This window comes from Rhipicephalus sanguineus, chromosome 6 (assembly GCF_013339695.2).
Source record: "Rhipicephalus sanguineus isolate Rsan-2018 chromosome 6, BIME_Rsan_1.4, whole genome shotgun sequence".
NCBI lineage: Eukaryota > Metazoa > Arthropoda > Arachnida > Ixodida > Ixodidae > Rhipicephalus > Rhipicephalus sanguineus.
The window spans coordinates 33001922-33023474 of NC_051181.1; the positions used below are offsets into that span (position 1 = coordinate 33001922).

A 21553-nucleotide genomic window follows, 5' to 3' on the forward strand; every position below is an offset into this window, starting at 1 on the left:
GCGGCACCACCAATGATTTTTGCCATCCTGTCCGACCTTTTGCGCCGAAGCCACTACTATGTTACGACTCCACGAAGCTGGGTCTCGTGAAAAAACGTATGCGAAAATATGGCAGTGTCTTCTCGCCGCACGAAGCCACTGTTCTCAATTGTTCGAATATTAATTAATCCCACAAAGCTTTGTTATAGGAGTGCCAAAACATCAAAATGGAAATAGCTGCACTGAAACAAATGGCGAGGGGCCGTTCCAACATCATCAGAAAACGTCATTATCGTCAGCGAAATTCGTCATATGGTGAATTCCATTGGCAGATTCGGAGCACATACTGTAGCAGTTTTTCTGCTCCATTCGGAGCAATTCTGTTCCATTGGCGGATTGAGAGTGCTCCCTGTATGTTTCATTGGCAGATCTGGAGCAGCTCCGCCGCCAGATGATTCACTCCACGGAGCAGCTCTCTCTACCCCGCGAACAGCGGCGGATCCGATAGGAAATCGCGGGCTCCCCGCGCGTGCGCAGAGCGTGGCGTACCGCGTGCGTGATGTAATGCGCTGTCCGATCGCGCCCGTTCTCTCCGCTCGCACCCGTGAAGGCAAAAACGACACGAAACGCGAGGAATGCTCGGCGCTTGCGAAACAGATGTACGCTAGCGCCCCCTACCATTTGCTCTGGCGAGGGCACTTATGTTCCATTGGCTCCGGCGCAGAGTTCATCAGCCACTCCGAATCCGCCAATGGGATTCACCAATAGAAAGCCAATGCCTCTGCGTCTGCAAGGCACCTCCTGTGCTTCGCTTCAGAAACTCCCTGATCAGCCTGGCCGTTGGCGGCCGCTACAGTGGAGAGTGCCATATAAAATGCACGGTTGTTGCAAATCCAGCTTGAACTACATTGCCAAAGCAATGGCCACGCGTACCGACGGCAGCCGGTACAAACCAGACCACCAAGGAAAGCATGAATACCACAGACGCAGCTTGGCCTACGTTGCCGAAGTCACAGCCAGGTAGGTTCACAGTGTGCAATGGCAACATTGAACTCTGAACGTTCGACTGACAAGCTATGTGAAGAAGACAAATCAATGCTCGTGGTCCTTCAATCACTGTTAAACATACTTCACATATTCATCGGCAAGCTCAAAACAACTCAGTATGCGCCACAAGTACTGGAATCTTGTGTAGACAGAATGGCTCATCTAATATTGTGATTTAGTAATGTGGTCAGACGTGCGTTAATTTTTACGGTGGAATGCGATATGTTTGACGTCCCGCATCAAATTTTTCTTAGTATACAATACCAAATAAGATTTCTTTATAATTGTACTTTGCGAACGCAGCGTAGAAAGTCCTATCGAACGTGCAAGATACGAACCAATTTTTCTTTCGACGTGCATGCTTTGCGTTTCGACGCAAAGCAGGAACGTTTTTTACCTCCCCGCGGTTTTTACGCATAATCACTTCTATCTTTCCATCCTTTAATCCTTTAATCACCTGCCCTAGCGTAGGATAGCAAACCGCACGCGCGTTTGGTTGGCCTTCCTACATTTCCTTCCTTTCCTCCTTCTTGATGAAGATCAGCCAACCAATCAATCAATTAATTAGTCGATCGATCGATCAATCAATCAAAAAAATTTCAGCCACAGTGTTCCACGCCCTGAAAACCGTCGGACAGTGAAGCTATAAGCGCGCGATTGTATGTGATTAGTCAGCTAGATTCCTTGGTAACGTAAATACGCGTGTCAAGTGCGCGCCCCCTGTTATCTACATGACACTCTTACGCGCCAGGTACCTTGCCTTGGTTTACTATAATTACTGTATTGATTTAACTAGCGTAATTTTTGAAAGTGCGAATTGCTTTTCCAGTACTTTGTACGAAAGTCATCATCATCTTTCCACGTTACTTATTTGAAAAAAGTCATCATCATCATAATCTAAGTTAATTTATTTTTATTCACTTCCCCGCTGGTCACGTGAACTTCGTGACGCCTACTACTACTGCTACTACTACTACTACCACTACCACTACGACGACGACGATGGCACAGGGTAGACCAAGACAGCTTCGTTCTGAAACAACTCTTTCAAGGATTCTGCTAGCTTAGTTCCCGTAATTACAGCTAGCGTTTATAACTTACCATCACCGACAGTAACCTCCATCTTTCCCGGACTCGATCCAGGCCGTCCATGGAATGGAATTTCCTGCCTGCACAAGTCGGATGACGAGTTGTGAAGTTTGCTCCTTTAGTGCAGACAGAGTGACTCGGCGCGTATTATTCTAACCAACTTCCCTACAGCCTCAATTCCCTCATTTGGGGAAATAATCAGAACAGAACGAAACACAAAATCGGGTTCATAACGCCATGCGAAGATGGATGACCAACGGAGCTGTAAACATCATGGTAAGAAAGCGCGTAGTGAAGACTTCATTGCATCACTCGTTATAACTTAGCAAACACGGTCACCATGTCTCTGTGATCGCTACGATATACACTCATCGGCACACCTACAACTGCAGACAAATACTTCGACAATGTCAAACCGATAACGCCGCTGGGTGGTCGGTTGGGCCGGATCGGTGTGGCTTCGCATGTGAAATGTCTCCAACACTAAGCGCGTAAACCACTCGCTCTTCGGTCCCGACGCATCTGCATTGAAATCCCCAACAACGACCACTGGGGTAGTGTCATCGCAACTAACGCCGACAAAACGGTAGCCATGAACCTTTCAACAACGCAGTGTGATGCATTCGGCGATACATACAAGGCAGAAATCACGATCCCGTCCTCCGTCTACACAAGTCTCCACACGCAGTAACGTCATCCTGCGAGGTTGCATGCACGTTCTGTCACTTCCACGCGACATCACGACCGTAGCTCAGTCGACGTGACGGCCATATCGGTGGATCAGATGTTGCCTCGTTCTATGCAGCGCCATTCACAGATTACTTGACTGGAAGTTTTCGTGGAGTTTTCGTGGCGTTCTAGGCGTAATGTCACCCGCTCCCAGCGGAGAGCTCCTTAGCGTAGTATATTACGCTTAGTTAATCGGATCAGTGCGCGCTCGATGCTAGGAAAAGATGCGAATGTGCGACACTGTCGACCCGCACACGCTGTGATCGGGCGCCGATACATCAACGGATGCCAATTTCCTACTTGAAGTCACGAACGAGGACATCGTCAACTACCTCGTCCTTGAGCTTCGTGACCCTGCAAGAGATGAAAGCGCTGAAGTCGCTTGAGAAAAACACAAACCAAGCTCATTTTAGATGCGAAGCATCTTATAGCGGAGTTCAAACCGGTGGTGGTGTGCGGCGTGACCACCCTTACTGCGCATGCGCATACCCTCTCCACAAACCTTCTCTCCACTCACCCTCCCCATTCACCCTCTCCCCTTCCCCTCTCCACTTCCCCTCTCCCCTACCCAATCTTCCTCTGAAACGCAGGCTAGACATGCCGAAATTCTGCGCAACGCCGCGATGAGCACCAGCGCATGCGCGCCCCCTCCCCCTCTCTCTCCTCTCCTACGCTGCCGCCCTCTCGCGCGCCTGTCGACCGCGTTCCCCGCTCGCCCTGTGAGAATTAACGGCCAGGCTAGAGGGAAGATAAGACGCGCGCAGCGTTCCTCTTCGCGTTCCATGACGCGAGGTCGGTAGCATGCCCAACGAACGCCAGTGGAACGCGATCGTGCAAGTGCTCCAGCTTCGCATCGCCTCATGGTCCCCTTTAGCAGGAAATGGTGTAATTTTTTCCTTGTGGCTTTCGTCTTCTGGTGGGGGCTGGTCTTCCACTGCGTCGCCGCTTGTGGCGTCGATCGACTCCTCAACTGCTGCCGCCACCATCGCATCAGTGTCATCTTTCTGCATGCGCCATCTTTTCGTGTGCTCAAAGAGCTGAAAGCCTTCGTGGCGCGCGCTGTATCCGTGCACAACCGTCGTCGCCCAATCGGGATTCGTCTCGTCCCACAGCTTGGACGGCCTGCCTATGAATCCAATTTGTTTTCTTATTTCGTAGTGTGAGAAATGCCCCAGCACTTCGAGCTTATCTGATACGAAGTAGGCGCCGCACACTCTGATGTCGGCACGGTCGGTGAAACGGTGCGCCTGACACGTTCCAGCCGCAAACAGCACCGCTTCGCGCTTAGCGTCTTCGTGTGGTCGCACTCATTGTGAACTACCTATGGTAGGTGGAAAAGGTTTATGTTCGCAGATTGCCGTCTCTTCATGGTTTGGCTGCGGTTCTTGCATCCAAATACAGGGCAGAGCACCATGACTAGAGCGATCGCAGAAACGCTTCCGTACGTTCACTGTCACTGGTGGTGTACCGTGATGAATCAGGACTGAAAGTCAGGAAAGGCCCGGCCCCCCCCCTCCAATTTTTAAGGAAGGGCTGGCCCCCCTTGGCAGGTCAAATGTAGCACTGCGGCACCCATTTGAAAAGCGCTGGAGTAGATTTTCTTTGGCAGTAGTGCTTTGTGCAGAGGCATTATAGCTCTCCATTTTTTAAAAATAATGATCTAATCGCAAATATTCGATTTATGGGGCCTCAGCAAAAAATAAATAAATACAAAACATCACCAGTGAATAAAAGGCGTCAAGGAAACGAAGACGAAGAAGAGACAAGGACGTACGCCTTGTCTCTTCTTTTTGTTTCGTTGACGCCTTTTATTCACTGCTCAAATGAACCAACTAGGCCAACGAAAAGTTTTAGTTGATAAAAAATATGGTTGATTCCTCCGTGATAGCAATCGGTATAACACGAAAGTAAAACGTGTCTTGAGAGAAGTAGTTGAATGTTTACTGTACATTGATATACGATGTCTGTTGGTGTTTGGAAGCTACAGCAGCGTTTAACGTGGATGCACCCACGTTGACGCTTGCTGCCACATCTCCATCCCGGCGAATAACGTTTATGATCAATGAATAAACAAACATTTGTGGTAGCTGTAGTAGAGCATAATCAAAGAAAGCGGCGTGACAGCGAGAAGAGCATCACTGATTAGACGGGGAACTTGGGCTAAAGTCGCCATCCTGCCGCGTGTTAGAGTTATTGAACACCGCGGCGGGACTAGAGGGAAACGCAACGCGCGTCTTGTCTAGCATATAGCCCGGCCGCAATTTTTCTCGGGGAGACCTTAAGCGGGGAACGCGGTGTTACAGCCAGGCCACGGTGTAAGGTATATACTATATTGTCACCTGCTCACCAGGTACGGCGAGAGCGAGCCAGCAATCCACAAGAATGGAAGAAGATGTTCTGGGACAGTGTGTGCTCTCGCTCGGAGTTGTTGTTGTTTTGGCCGCCATCTTCCCAGTTTTGTGTGCGTTTCTCCGCCGGTGTAGTATTTCCTAGTTTAAGTCCTTCTGTAGCACGTGACAATATATCTTACAGCGTGAGCCAGGCGAGGCTGGCGCGCGTCGCAGAGGCACATCTATTGTTAATATGGATGGTTGCTATGAGCGAAGCCGAGGCTTGGGCTAAGGAAGCCATCTCGCGGTGTGTTAAGGCGTTGAAAAAATTGCAGTTCTCCTATTCGAAACACGCCGAATGGGATGGACGCGTAGCAACGACGCGTTGCAGGAGGTAATCGCGGAGGCCACGGTCATGAAGCGTTACTCTGCTTTACCGCTCCCAGACAGCGACACCACCCGGCTGACCAATAGCACTGTGAAAGGAAAGTGTGAGACATAAAAGGCGCGTTTGCAAAGCCTCCAGAGTATGTGACCGTGGCGTAGTAGATAGCGTGCCCGGCATCTGTTGTCATGGGTTCGACTCCCGTTGATGGAACTTCTTTTCTTCCAAGTTTTTCTTTGCCATCTGATCAGCGCATTTTTTGACGTCATTTCCGTGACGGAAATACGTCACTGAAGTCTCGGTGGACTCCGGCATAAAACACTTTCGTGTTAAAAACAAACAAAACAAATAGACAGGTGTTATCGTACTGCTCTGAATGCAATCCCCCAAGACATTGCACACCATGGGTCACCACCATGTTCGACTAAGCTTCTTGGGACAGCACACTTTTTCACGAGGCACCCGTGCGTGAGGCTACTTGCTCGTGAATCAGTGAATGTTCTGCTTAGTATCTTTAAGCTAACAGTCAATTTTCATTCGTTTAGTTGTGCATTATGAGTCGGTCGCATTGCCAAAGACGCATGTACTTTGCCTACTTTTTTAGGCAAGTAGGTGTGCAAATAAAATATAGCATTGTCGTGCCTGTGGTTCTCCGGGCAGTGAGTCAGCTAATGTTCAGCTTTAATGTTCAGCTTTAAGCTAATGTTCTGTGTTGCAGCTTTAATGTTCAGCTTTAAGGTAACGTTCTGTGTTGCAGCTAGACTTATTTGCTTTAAGTTCGCATATCTTTATCCCTTTTCATCTCAAGCTATTTCTGAAAAATTACTTCCAAAAATGCCCATTTTTTAGTGCTTGATTGGATCGGCACATTGAGCAAATATTAGAAATACATTCTGAATGGTATATTTATTTGTGTAACATATTCAAACATTTGTTGAATTCTAGAGACAGTTGGGTCACTCCACTGTGATCATAGCAAACAACTTAATTTTGTGGCCTGCGAGTGTTGAGGACACTATATATATATATATATATATATATATATATATATATATATATATATATATATATATATATATATATATATATATATATATATATATATATATATATATTGCTACGAAGCGCTACCGAAGATGAAGAGGGAGACGTGATGAAAGAGGACGACGTTCCCTGATTCCGCGCGGACATGGCTCCATCTTGTGTGCCTGGCTTTGTCCTCTGTATATACCTTGTAAATATAACCTTCAACGCCTTTTTCTCCCCGTAACATTTTGGTGGAGAGTGCGGGTTCTCCCAGCTTCAGCATTTACGACGCTTCTCCGCAGCGGACGCTCCTTGGCTGCCTCTGCGATGCCTGCTCACGACGAGAATGAGGATGAGTCGGAAACCTCAACGACCGTGCCTCGATCAGCCACGCCGCAACCAACAGCGCGGCAACCCGCCGCTACTAACCGCACCGTCGTCCTGACAAAACCGCGTGACCCAGGCACATTTTCTGGCACGGACCTACTCAAGAAGGATGTGGCTTTTGCGTGGGGTCCTGAACAAGCCAGTGCCTTCACAGAACTGACCATGCGCCTCACGTCGCCACCGATTCTCGGCCACTTTGATATGTCCGCTCCAACAGAAGTGCGTACCGACGCCAGCGGCCATGGCATTGGTGCTGTTCTGGCTCAACAACAGCATGGTAGTGACCGTGTCATTGCATACGCTAGCCGTCTTTTGTCACCCGCGGAGCACAATTATTCTATCACCGAATGCGAATGCCTTGCGCTCGTCTGGGCGGTGGGCAAATTTCGCCCATATTTGTATGGACGGCCGTTCACCGTTGTCACCGACCACCACTCCTTATGCTGGCTCTCATCGTTAAAGGATCCTACTGGACGGCTGGGTCGGTGGGCCTTACGGCTGCAAGAATATTCATTCACCGTTGTCTATAAGACGGGCCGCCAACATGAGGACGCAGATTGCTTGTCGCGTCATCCAGTAGACCCACCAGATCCTCCTGAGAGCAGCGAGTCTACATTCGTGTTGGCACTTTCAGCGTTCGCCAACATCGGAGACGAGCAACGACGTGATCCTCACTTGAGAGACATCATTAACCGGCTGAGTGGTCCCACAATTCCTCCATCTCTCCGTCTGTTTGTGCTCCAAGATGGCATCTTATATCGTCACAACATGCATCCTGACGGACCTGACCTGCTGGTTATACCCACACATATGCGTCAGACTGTACTCGCACAGTTGCATGACATTCCAACCGCTGGTCATCTGGGCGTCTCAAGGACCTATGACCGTGTTCGACGTCGCTTCTTTTGGCCCGGTATTTACCGCTCCGTTCGCCATTACGTCGCTTCGTGCAAGCCTTGTCAGCACCGCAAAACACCAGCCACCCTTCCAGCAGGGCGCCTTCAACCCATCGAGATACCAACCGAACCATTTTACAGGGTTGGTCTTGACCTTCTCGGCCCTTTTCCTCTATCCATCAGTGGAAACAAGTGGATAGCTGTTGCCACAGATTACAGCACTCGGTATGCGATCACACGGGCTATCCCTACCAGTTGCGCAACCGACGTCGCTGACTTTCTCCTCGAAGACGTCATTCTTCGTCACGGCGCTCCTCGACAGCTCATTACAGACCGGGGCCGATACTTTCTATCCAAGGTAGTCCAAGACATTTTGCACTCTTGCGCTACAAAACACAAGTTCACCACTGCGTATCACCCTCAGACCAACGGCCTAACTGAGCGGCTGAACAGAACTATAACAGACATGCTCGCCATGTATATTTCTCCAGATCATTGTGACTGGGACGAAGCTCTGGCGTTCGTAACCTTTGCCTACAACACGTCTCGGCATGATTCCGCAGGTTTCTCTCCGTTTTTTCTCCTCTACGGACCAGAACCCACGCTGCCCTTCGACACGCTCCTTCCTCCCGTTCTTGATACGACATCAGAGTACGCTCGTGATGCCATCGCTAGAGCTGCAGAGGCACGCGAGGTTGCCCGCCTTCGTCTTAGCACTTCGCAGGAAAAATAACGACGCATCTACGACGCCCGCCACCGCGATATCCACTTCAATCCTGGTGACATGGTCCTTCTTTGGACGCCGTCACGGCGAGTTGGCCTGTGCGAGAAGTTGACTTCTCCGTACTCTGGTCCGTACCGTGTCCTGCGCCAAGTCACCGACGTCACGTACGAAGTCAAACCTCTGGACACTACCATAGCGCGACCCCCTGAAATTGTTCACGTCACTCGACTCAAGCGGTATCACTCGGACCAATCAAGCACCGGGTCGGTGCCTTCGCCGCCGGGGGTGATGCTACGAAGCGCTACCGAAGATGAAGAGGGAGACGTGATGAAAGAGGACGACGTTCCCTGATTCCGCGCGGAGTTGGCTCCATCTTGTGTGCCTGGCTTTGTCCTCTGTATATACCTTGTAAATATAACCTTCAACGCCTTTTTCTCCCCGTAACAATATATACATATATATATATATATATATATATATATATATTGAAATAGGGGTGTTGTACGTCAAGAAAAGGTCAGACGTTGCTTTGCGAAAGGCTCTTTATCAGGCAGGTCTGGCTACTGGCGAGCGCGTGCGCGAGCGACAACCACGGCCATCGATCGTCGTCGTCGTCTTCAGTAACAGCGGAGCGTCTGTCATTCATATTCAGTACAATTATTCCCCGCGAAATAAGGAGCCATCCTGGCGACCTAGGGACCAGTAAACACGGGAGGGTCGTAGCACTGCTTGATTCTAGACACGTGGACAATTTCCTGGCCACGGCGACGATGGTCAGGAGATGGTTCCATGGGCTCGATGAGGTAGTTCACCGGTGATGTTTTTTGGAGTATACGATATGGGCCGTGGTACTTGGGGACCAACTTGGTGGAAAGGCCAGGAGTAGCAGAAGGGACACGCAGCCAGACGAGCGAGCCTGGATCGTAGGATGGAGCGTCAGTGGATGCGTCGTGGTGGTGCTTCTGGCGCCCTTGGTCTTGTGTTGTGAATGACCGTGCCAGTTGGCGGCATTCTTCAGCGTATGTAGCGGCTTGGGATAGAGTCGTGGACTCGGAGGCGTCAGGTCTGTACAAAAGAATGGTGTCCATAGTGCAGGAAGGTTCGCGTCCGTAAAGGAGAAAAAAAGGGGAAAGCCCAGTAGTGCTTTGAATGGCGGTGTTATAGGCGAACGTAATAAACGGTAGTACTCGGTCCCAATTTGAGTGGTCTGACGAGATGTACATAGACAGCATGTCACCAAGGGTGCGGTTGAAGCGTTCTGTCATTCCATTGGTTTGGGGGTGATAGGCGCTTGTGGTACGGTGGACGACGCGGCACTCACGCAGCAATGCTGTGATGACCTCTGAGAGGAACACGCGGCCACGATCACTTAGCAACTCTCGAGGTGCTCCATGACGAAGGACGAGATTGTGCAGAATGAAACTGGCAACGTCTTTTGCTGTAGATGAAGGAAGAGGTGAAGTTTCGGCGTACCGCGTGAGGTGGTCGACGGCAACGATGATCCAACGGTTACCGTCTGCAGTGCTCGGAAGGGGACCGTAGATGTCGATGCCGACGCGGTCGAACGGCCGGGAGGGGCATGGCAAAGGTAATAAGGGCCCGCCGGCGTGTTGAGGAGGAGTCTTACGTCTCTGGCATGTGGAACAAGCCCGAACGTACCGTTGAATAAAACGGTACATACCACGCCAGTAATATCGGAGCCTGATCCGAGAATACGTCTTGAGAAAACCTGCGTGGCCACATTGGGGGTCATCATGGAATGTGGAACAAATTTCGGACCGCAGGTGACGTGGAATGACGAGTAGCCACTGACGGCCACCGGGTGTGTAGTTTCGTCGGTAAAGCACGTCATCGCGAGTGGTGAAGTGCTCGACTTGACGACGCAACGTGCGAGTAGAGGGAGGAGCGGTCCGACCAGCAAGTATGTCCAGAATGGATGCAAGCCACGGGTCCTTGCGCTGCTCAGATGGCATGTCGGCGATGGTGAGGGCAGTGGTATCACAGAGAGGACTTGTGCAGCAGGCAGGGTCAGAAGAAAGGGGCGAACGGGAGAGGGCGTCGGCGTCCGAATGTTTGCGGCCCGAGCGATACACCACGCGGATATCGTACTCTTGTAGGCGTAACGCCCATCGGGCGAGGCGACCACTTGGATCCTTTAGTGACGACAACCAGCAAAGGGCGTGGTGGTCAGTCACGATGTCAAAAGGGCGTCCATACACGTAAGGCCGAAATTTCTCTATCGCCCAAATAATAGCCAGGCACTCCTTTTCGGTGACAGAATAGTTGCTTTCGGCTTTACTAAGAGTTCGGCTTGCGTAGGCAACGACGTACTCTTGAAAGCCGTCTTTCCGCTGCGCAAGAACAGCGCCCAGCCCGACACCGCTAGCGTCTGTGTGGATTTCTGTGGGTGCAGATGGGTCATAGTGTCGCAAAATAGGCGGCGACGTAAGGAGGCGGCGCAGTTCGTTGAAAGCATCGTCACAAGGGGGAGACCACGCCGAAAGATCACTAGAGCCGGCGAGGAGCTTGGTCAAAGGAGCGATGATGGTCGCGAAATTGCGAACGAAGCGCCGGAAATAAGAACAAAGACCAATGAAGCTTCGGAGCTGTTTGATGGTAGTCGGTTTTGGAAACGCTGAAACGGCTGTAAGTTTGGCTGGGTCAGGGAGAATGCCGTCCTTCGAAACCACGTGGCCTAGAATCGTAAGCTTTCGAGCGGCGAAGTGGCACTTCTTCAAGTTCAGTTGCAGTCCCGCGGCGGAGAGGCAAGCGAGAACTTGCTCAAGGCGGGCTAAATGGGTCGAAAAATCGGTGGAAAAGACGACAATGTCGTTTAAGTAACAGAGGCAAATATTCCACTTGAGGCCTCGAAGGATCGTGTCCATCATTCGCTCGAATGTAGCTGGCGCGTTGCAAAGGCCGAAGGGCATGACTGTGAATTCGTAGAGCCCGTCAGGCGTGACGAAAGCTGTTTTTTCGCGATCGGCCTCCGCCATGGGTACCTGCCAGTATCCAGAGCGCAGATCTAACGAAGAGAAGAATTCTGCTCCCTGTAGGCAGTCTAAGGCGTCGTCGATGCGCGGCAGAGGATAGACATCCTTGCGGGTGATTCGGTTGAGACGCCGGTAATCCACGCAGAATCTGATGGATCCGTCCTTCTTCTTCACCAGCACAACTGGAGAGGCCCAGGGACTGCTGGATGGTTGGACTATGCCACGTTTGAGCATGTCATCGACCTGGTCACTGATGACACGGCGTTCGGCAGTTGACACGCGGTATGGACGCTGCCGCAATGGTGCCTGTTGACCGGTATCAATACGGTGAACAACAGCTGACGCTCGACCTAAGGAAGGCTGGTCGTGGTCGAAGGAGGCTCTAAAACGCTGGAGGAGCTTGACCAGCTGTTCCTGCTGCCCAGGCGTGAGGTGGGAGTCGATAGATTTGCGAAACACGTCCATAGGAACTTCGGTGTCAGTTGCAGGTGTAATGGCACAAGTCGGTAGCGATGGCTTGTCTGGAAGCATTGGGTCTTCGAAAATGCAATCCAAGGTCTCGAGGGTCCCCAGACACTCGCCACGTAGTAGGATATACGGGCAAGCAGAGACGTTGCACGCGTAAAGGGCCGCGGAACCATTGGAAAAGTCGATGACGGCAAATGGGAGGAGGAAGGTTCGACGGCGCGCACTAGCTATAGACGGTTGAAACAGTAGGGTCGAATTAGTGGCAGCAGGCGAAAACACAGGCACTAGAACGGCGGACAAAGGCGCGATGTGGACGTCGGCTGCGGCAAATACTTTAGGCGCACTGCGGTCGTCGAGGTCGGGGCACGGAGTCGTCAATGTCAGTTCAGCACGAGCGCAGTCGACGAGGGCCTGATGGGCAGAAAGGAAATCCCATCCTAGTATGACGTCGTAGGATGAGCGAGGAAGAACGACAAACTTGACGGCATACCAAACATCTTGAATAACAACGCGAGCTGTGCACTGAGCCGTCGGTGATATGTAATGCGAGGTCGCCGTACGCAGGGCAAGATTGGTAAGAGGCGTTGTGACTTTTCTCAAATTGCGGCACAGTTTTTCACTAATTACAGAAACGACAGCGCCTGTGTCGACAAGTGCACGTACGGCGACACCTTCTACTTCTATATCGAGTGCCTGCTGGCCTACTTCTCAAAAATTACAATCATTTATAGCGTAGTGGGTTCCTCGCAAGGGCACTTGTATTGGTTGCAAGGAAGCCCATAAGCGTATGATCCATTTCCTCGGGGTCTCAGTAAAGTTATTCGCTCCCCCCCGTCTCTTTCCCACGTCAATGTATGTTATACAGCATGACGGGAGAGGGAAATAGCGACCGGGCGTCACCCAATGCAAATTACATAACTGGTGGGCCGTTTAAAGATTCCAACCCATTACAAAGGGCTGAGCCATAATTCTTCATCGTCATCAGTTGTCGCGTGAACAAAGTGCACATAATGCCTTACAGACGTGTAGCTGGTGCCTCGCTTCTCCGCAGAATGACGAATAATGGCTTAGTAGGTGCTTCCAAACTTCACAAAAATTGTGATTTATGGCGTAGTGGGTACCTTTCTAGTGTACTTGTATTGTAGCCCCAAGAGAGCTTAACGGGCTCTAGAAACGCCGCTCTTCCAGCTTTCGCTGTGACTGTGCTGCGGTTTTAGCGCAGGCCTGGCGTTTTTTTTCGGAGAGGTAAATTCTATGGTACCCTCCCCATATACAGCTCAGCTGTGAAAAGAAACAGAGAAATAGGAGGTAAGTGCAAAAAAAAGAGCTGCACACAAAATAGAAACTGTAACAAGCGCACGATGTGTCACCACAGGCACCGATACATCGCGCGCTTGTTATTATTTCTATTTCGTAGACAGCGACACTGCAAGTACCGTCTCGTATCTGAAACAATCTCCATTACTTGGCAAGGATTGAGAAACTGTCTGTGCCTTGTCTTTTTAATGCGTCATCAGCACCAGAGGCGTCAATCACCAAAAAATCAATCAATCAGCCAACTTATATCATGGCACAGAAAGCAGAGGACTGTTACTACTCAGGTGAATGGTCAGTCTCCTTGAAGTGCCAGACAAACGTGGCTGTCTGTGATTCCGGATCAATCTGCGTCCTGTTGGCGACCACGCACTCGAATATGGTGTCGTTGTCCGAGTCCGATATGGCCACTGAGTACGGAAAGCTGGAGAAAACCTGCACTGAGCAAGGGCGATCCCGTTAATTAACGCGCGCGCGCGCGCACACACACACACACACACACACACACACACACACACACACACACACACACGCACAAAAGCCAGCCGACGACGCCATCGTAGCAAAACGTTTAGGAGGCCAAGATGGGCTGCCGTTCGATCTCCTCTGTCGAACGCGCCTCCCAGCTTATATCCGTCTCTATGCATGAATAGCAGTGGTCTCAAACATGCCTCACCTATCAGGCCACTATCAGGAAATTGTCTCCCCCGAGGGCCGGGAAACTGACGAAGATCGGGGCGGGTTTGGGGGAAGTGGTTGGGTGTTGAACGAAATACCACCTATCGTTGCCATTGAAAGAAAGAAAGAAAGAAAGGCTTTCCCATATTTCATATGCGGTTCATTTCAGAGAGGGATTTGACGTCAGGTATTGAGAACCATATTGATACTAATCTCAAGAATGACCGAAATCTGGACGCAGATTCCGATATATAGTTTTTGCTACACGGTTACGTTTTAACACATGATGACCACATGGGGAGCCTAAAAAATGCGTGAGATCACTCACGTCTGTGTAGCTCATGAACATAATTATGTAGAAAATAAATATATACATGAGACGAAGACAGTCATGCGCGGGCCGGGCCGCAAGCGAGATGTCCGCGGGCCACATGCGGCTTGCGGGCCGCGTGTTTGAGACCCCTGATGTATAAAGGCGGGCACAAGCACTTACACAGTCAGAATCCCGGCTCCCCAGAGATGTATTACTTGGGTGAGGTTCGCACATTCCGCTACGGTTGCTACAGAAGGATCCAGGCAAAGAACCATTCCAGAGCTCGCAAGAGGATGTCCGTCTGTCCCATGACGTTAGTGTCCCTTTAGGTGAGATGAAGTGCCTGTTCCATGACGTCAGTGTCTCATTAGGGAGGATTAACTGCGTTGGTGGGATGAACTGCCTGCCTCATGACAGCAGGGAGCGTGGTAGCACCGATGTGCATTGTCACGTGGTTGTGACGGTGAAGAAAGCGCGACCCTGTCGGTAAAGGATGAAACGTTTCATTGGGCGAACCTGTGCCCAGTAAAGGAAAGACTCAAAGTACAGGGTCGACCACATCTAAGATGAACACCTCATTAGTATGCAAGCCGGTAAAACTAAAGGTTTATTCTACCTCACGAGGAAAATGTCCGTTATATGACGCGTAATCATGGTGCCCATAAGCACAATGATAATTTTCCGAATTATGTATTAAACATAAACATCAGTGAGGTCTTGAATACTAATGAGGTGTTCACATTAAATGTGGACGACCCTGTACATGCAATACTCGCTGTACAGTGGTCAACACTCATGTCCAGAATGACGGAACATCGCGCTCGGAACTGCACGAGCGACATATGCAGTCGGACATAAGCCAAATATGAGCATGCGCGGCGCCGGTGACGCGTCTCTCTTGCATATTGTAATTCTTGTTTATCACCGCAGGTGCAACAACCACATTGGCCGCCGAAAGCGTTCTCAACTGTTTATCGCAGAAAGAAAAAAAAAAGCAAGAAAATACAAAAAAACACCAAGCAAACCGGAAACGCAAGCTGTGCTGCATGTTTATTCTCCGGTCACGGTCTCATTTTCCCAACAGGAGATTTGCCCCTACTTATCAGCTGAATAAAGTTTTCTGTGCTTTCGGCGCTATACAGATGACAGCGATTCTGACGGCCAAAGCAGTTTACGCGACCGCGGCGATAAAGAAAAACTGCAAGACAGGCATGTCATTGGCGCCGCGCATGCTCAGATGTGGCCCGTTTCGATCTGTCTGTAGATGTTCCTCGTGCTGTACCGAGCGCGACGCTCCGTCGTTCTAGACATGAGAGTTGACCACTGAACGATGACAACGGTGAGCACGGACGTGGGGCGTCGACTAATCTGCTCGTCTGTGAAATGCGTCATCTTTTATACATGCCTTATCGAACCTTCCAGCGTTATCGCTGGTGCTCGCCTCAGTTCTAGAATAAACTCAGTTACTCGTGTCATGCACGTAATCTTAACACGACAGTCTAAAATATTCGCGACGTTTCCAAACATTGCGTCGCAGCCTGCGACGAGCGGTGGCAGCAGTTCTTGTGGGTGAAACCCGATCACATCAAAAATCAAGAAATAAGCACGCGCGGCAACATTGCCGGCGTTGGTGCCTGATGGCCCATCTCGTCTGCCTAAACCTGCCATGGCCAATGCTCGACCAGTAGGCAGTCTGTAGTTGGAAGACTACCCAGGCGTCATGCGTTTAAAATCTGCGCCAACCTAAAGGAATCTGCACCCATCGGCTTAGGCAGGCGCAGGGTTCCTCATCAGGGGGGCGAAGGTTAATCGCAGCACCCCCCCTCATTATTAAGTCAAAGTATGAGACTTTGCGCCCCCTCCCCCACTGTTAGGTGACTAGGGGGGCGACCCCCCCCACCCCCGTGCGCACGCCTATGCCCGTCGCTATACCTCGACACGAGCTCAGTACTTTCCAGCTCTACTAGCTCAATACTCTCTCTCTCTCTCTGCACACGCACACGCACGCACGCACACACACACGCACGCACGCACACACACACACCACACACACACACACACACACACACACACACACACACACACACACACACACACACACACACACACACACACACACACACACACACACACACACACACAACAGGCGCGGTTGACAACAGTCGGCAACTGTTAATTCAATGTCTATTGATGCGATATTTTCCCTAATCTGAGCGCACTCAAAAGTCCCGGCGAAAAAGCAGTCACTGCTGTGGAAGCAGCAGCAGCAGTTCGTAGCAGAGTGTCGGAACGGAACCAAAACCGAAAACGAAAAACGAAAAAAAACAATATTTTTGACCGGAACGAAAACGTAACCGAAACGTTATCTATTATTTCATTCCGGAGTGAAACCGAAATTTTTTAAAATTTCGTTTCACGAGAGAACTTGGCAATCTGGAACTGATGTCATGCAACGTGAGCAATTATGCATATCTCAGGGTACAGTATTAGCGCGTACCTCAGGCAAGGATTCCAAAGCAAAGACATGTTGAAATTGTGCGAAAAACGAAAACAGTGCCAACCAGAGATGTTCATATTAACGCAAGTGGACTTTTTCGCGCCCCTTACGCAGGCCAGCGTGGAGAGGCCATTGTCGGCGCTGAAGTTTGTTACAGTGAAAGCTGTTATGAGATCACAACAGCCAATTTTGGCGCCATAGTTGTCCACCGTCACGGGTGTCTGTAACCGCTATCGCGTGAAATAAAAAAAATTGCAGTGGCTTAGCTCGGCTATGCCAGGATATACGTAGCGTTAGCAAAGGTTCAGCTGATTATTCTTAGCTTTCCAGATTGTCTAGGATTATTAGCTTTCCTCTGTTCATTCTTCGTACGCTCAACCGCTAATTGCCAGGGAACTACTTCGGGATCCGATGAGATAAGCTTCTCGGCTCTTCTGCGCCGTCGAGCAGCATTTGCGCTGTCCTTCTCTATGGCGTTACCCACCTGCAAACGCTAGTCAGAGGCGGTATCAAGCGGCCCCAGCGCAGTGTCAGGCGGCGACTGCACAGCGAAGGCGAATAGCTGCACGCGCGCCAGCGCCATTGTGTCTATGGCTACGACGTCACTCCTCTCGCATGCGGCGCAGCAGTGCTGGGCAGTATCGAAGATACATGTACCTTAGATACTATCTTAGATACTCTTTCGGTATCTTGTATCTGTATCGCGATACGTCTCGCAAAACGAGTATCTGTATCTGTATTTCCGGTACATTAAATAATGTATCGTGTATCTTAAGATACAAGATACTGCTATCGCAACACCACCGTGCGAAACAATTATCGCTGGCTGAACTCCGCTTCTGAAGCTGGTACTGGCGCCACTAAGCCACCTGAATAAAACTAAGGGCAGCGACATAAATTTATCTTTCTACCAAAGTCCTCTAGTGAGGGCAGGTGATGAGGTCTGGGAACAGAGTCAAGTGGCAGCGCTCGCGCAGTCTCTGCAGAAACACGCGCGCAAACGTCTACACCCAGCCCACGTAGTTCTTTCTCGAATTTTTCCCTTTTTTATTTGTGTCATTTCCATGGCGCTTTCTCTTAGCCACGGTCCTGCGCCTTGCACTCCAATGAGCGCAGCGTCTGTCACGGAAATTCTTATGCCGCTTTCGTGTCGTTATTAAGATTCTCTTGCGTGGTGCTTCGTTACGAAATCTGAAGAATACAAGAACGGAGTTGCTTCGCGTCTCATGGCTTTCACACACCAGCGACTTGAAGGACTTCGGGGATGTAAGTTTGCCTTACATACGATGACATTGGCTTATATGCAGATAATGTTCTAAGAACTATAGCACCACCGACACCGATGCTCGATCTATTAGAACAAGCCTTTACCCAGCAAATCGGTGTACCGTATCTTTTTATCAAAGAGTTTTTGAAATGATAGATTGATTGTTAGTGTGGCGAAGCCTTGCTACCGTTAAACAGTACACCGTTAATGGACACCGTTCTGTGCAACTTGAAATGGCACACGTGCTTGTGTTACCTGGACGACGTCGTCGTTTTCGCTTCGGACTTCTCCACGCGTCTTCAACGTCTGCGGCATGTTTTGACGCGTTTGGGCAACGCCGGCCTCCAACTGAATCTGAAGAAGTGCCGATTTGCAGCACGGCAGCTGAATCCTAGGCTACGTCGTGTCCAAGGACGGAATCCTTCCCGATCCGGCCAAGCTTCGGGTCGTGGCCAAATTTCCCAAACCTACGTCCGTCAAAGAACTGCGCAGTTTCCTAGGACTGTGCTAATATTTTCGACGCTTCGTACGCAACTTTGCCACTATCATGTCGCCGCTGACGAAGCTCCTTGGAAGTAACGGCCCCTACATTTGTGGTCGTCTGAGTGCGACGACGCATTTCGCAAAGCTCCGTCGTTTCTTGACGTCTCCTCCCATACTACGCCACTACGACCCTACGGCCCCAACGGAGGTGCACACGGACGCCAGCGGTGTAGGCCTCGGCGCTGTTCTTGCGCAGCGCAAACCAGGGTTTTCCCGAATATGTCGTAGCATATGCAAGTCGTACACTTACTATAAGGCCGAGACCAATTACACCGTCACAAAAAAAGAGTGCCTGGCGATCATCTAGGCCTTTACAAAATTCCGACCTTATTTGTATGGTCGCCCATTTGATGTCGCCACCGATCATCATGCGCTATGCTGGCTGTCGTCATTAAAGGATCCCTCGGGCCCTCTCGCCCGCTGGGCACTTCGCCTGCAAGACTACGACATACGCGTGCTGTACCGCAACGGACGCCAACATGCTGATTCCGACGTCCTCTCGCGCCCCCCCCCTTGCCTCACGACAATGCCTCCTGCTCAGTATCTCACATTTCTTTTTCTTCCATCGACGTTCACACCATCGCTACCGAACAGCGCAAGGATAAATGGATCGCCTCGCTGATAGACTTGATCACTGATCCGTCGGCAACACCAACTACTCGCGCGTTGCGTCGTCCAACCCGCCATTTCACCATCCGTGACGACCTACTGCACCGACGCAATTACAACGCCGACGGCCGCCAGTGGCTACTACTCATACCCCGCAGTCTGCGTTCTGAAATACAGGAGTCCTTCCGCTCTGATCCGCAATGCGCGCACTCGGGGGTATCCAAAACTTACCACCGCATTCGACAACGATACTTCTGGCGAGGGATGTACCACTACGTGCAGAAATTCGTCCACTCCTGCCTCGATTGCCAACGCCGAAAACCTTCAACGCACGTGTCACCTGTCGGTCTGCAACCATATACCTTGCCCTAACCGTCCGTTTAGGCGCGTGGGCATCTATTTGTATGGACCACTTCCTCTGGCGTCATCTGGTAACTGCTGGGCCATGGTCGCTGTTGACCATCTCACGCGATACGCCGAAACCGCCGCACTCCCAGCCGCTACAGCGCGGGATGTTGCCTCCTTCCTGCTACACCGATTCATGCTGCGTCACGGCAGTATTTATTTATTAATTTTAGTGTGATTGGGTTTAAACTACAAGAAAACTGTTAGCACCACTCAGCGCAAGCGGCGCCGCAATGTTTCGGAAGCTTCGCAATTTTTTCCAGTTGTTCTGTTAAAATTACCCGCAGGACGCGAGTAGTCTAGTTTAATCGGGAGCTTGCGCGAGCTCCAGTGAAAACGCTGGAAGCTTTGATCCCTGATGTATGAGAGACGACGCATTCCGCCGATGATCAGATTACCGACGACCGACGAATGTGATTGCCGCTATCGCCGTGTAGCGTGCTTTGCTTGTACTTTCAGTTACTTAGTTTTCTTGGCACAAGTTAGCTCAGTAAATAGTTTCGTTTCTACAATTTGACTGCCACCTCCATATTTGACAATATACCATGTGACAATACAATACGTCTGAGACGTTTCCTGGCATGCACATGTTCTTTCGTTGAAGAAAAATTGTTCGAAAATTGCACGTTAGTGAGTACATTGATAACAAACGCTTTACACTAGAAGATACGTAGAATATGAACAGCCATTTCTGTTTTACGTCCTCTACGTGTACAGTATGCGTCATAAAAAATGTCGCTACCAGCTGTGTTACTGCTGTACACCTGTCCGGGTATCCAGTATTGCGTAGCGGTGGTTTACGGACAAGGTAAATGTCCATGCCGGTATTTGCACCATCGTGACAAGGCTTCTTATTGAAGTTCTTGTGATTAGATGGCAACCCGCTAGCTGGTCGGCAAGCTCAGCAGCGACTCCCATTAATTACAAAAAAAACAAGCAAGAACCGCTGTCGGGGAAGTTTATAAAGAGGTGTTAAGCAGCTTAAACAAACCCCAGTAAGTTATTTCGGAATTGAGCTAGTATACTTTGACCAAGAAGGACAAAATTATTAAGATACTAACAGACATTTCATTCAAATGAAACAAGGTTGGTCACAGTTAATAAATTTCAGGCAGACATTTTTGTGCATTCTGCTGCATTATATGGATCTATAATAACAAATTTGCGAATGTATCAAAGTATCTTAAGATACAATTGGCAAGTATCGTATCGGATGCAATTATTGCGGTAGTATCTTGTATCTGTATCGCAAATACTTTCTGCGTGAGTATCTTGTATTGTATCGCGATACAATTTCAAAGTATCTTTGCCCAGCCCTGGGCGCAGACCAGCAGCGGCGAGCCGCGCGCGGCGGTCGGGGAGTCTGCACGCGCGCCGGCGCCAGCGTGTCTGCCGCGCCTACGACGCCACTCCTCCCGAACGCGCAGACCAGTAGCGGCGAGCCGTGCGCGGCGGTGTCGGAGAGCGCGCGGGATGCCAGCTCCGGTGACCCAGCAATGTGACATCACTGATCCTCGCGCATGCGCAGCACGGCTTATGACCCTCCACACGAAATCGGCTCCGGCTAGATAAGTGTAGCTAACGCTACAAAAAGTCACAGTTTCGCCGCAACGACGAAGCAGTGAATGCGATAGCAACAAATTAGAATGTCACACCAAGAACGGCAAGCAGCTCGATACTTGCAACGCGCCGCTCGAGCGCAAAGGACTGGCGAAAAGAACACACACAGGACGACCGAGAACTAACAACGGTCACAGCTCGACACTTGCAGCGCACTGCTCAAACACGAGGAAGGGCACTCGAAAAGAACGCACAGGTACACGCAGGACGAGCGCGAACTAACTGTTACGGCTGTTACTTCGTGTTTGAGCAGC

The 21553-nt window shown here is 50.3% G+C and overlaps 1 protein-coding gene across 1 annotated transcript in view; it reads right to left on the minus strand.

Moving 5' to 3' along the window:
* LOC119395681 (uncharacterized) overlaps positions 1 to 21553 on the minus strand; it is a 56288-nt gene that overhangs the window by 9272 nt on the left and 25463 nt on the right. Inside the window, exons 2-3 of the mRNA XM_037662678.2 lie at positions 13651 to 13802; positions 2128 to 2195 (exon numbers count right to left, since the gene is read on the minus strand). Of these exons, the coding sequence (XP_037518606.1) occupies positions 2128 to 2195; positions 13651 to 13802 (220 nt within the window). The remainder of the gene's footprint in view (positions 1 to 2127; positions 2196 to 13650; positions 13803 to 21553) is intronic.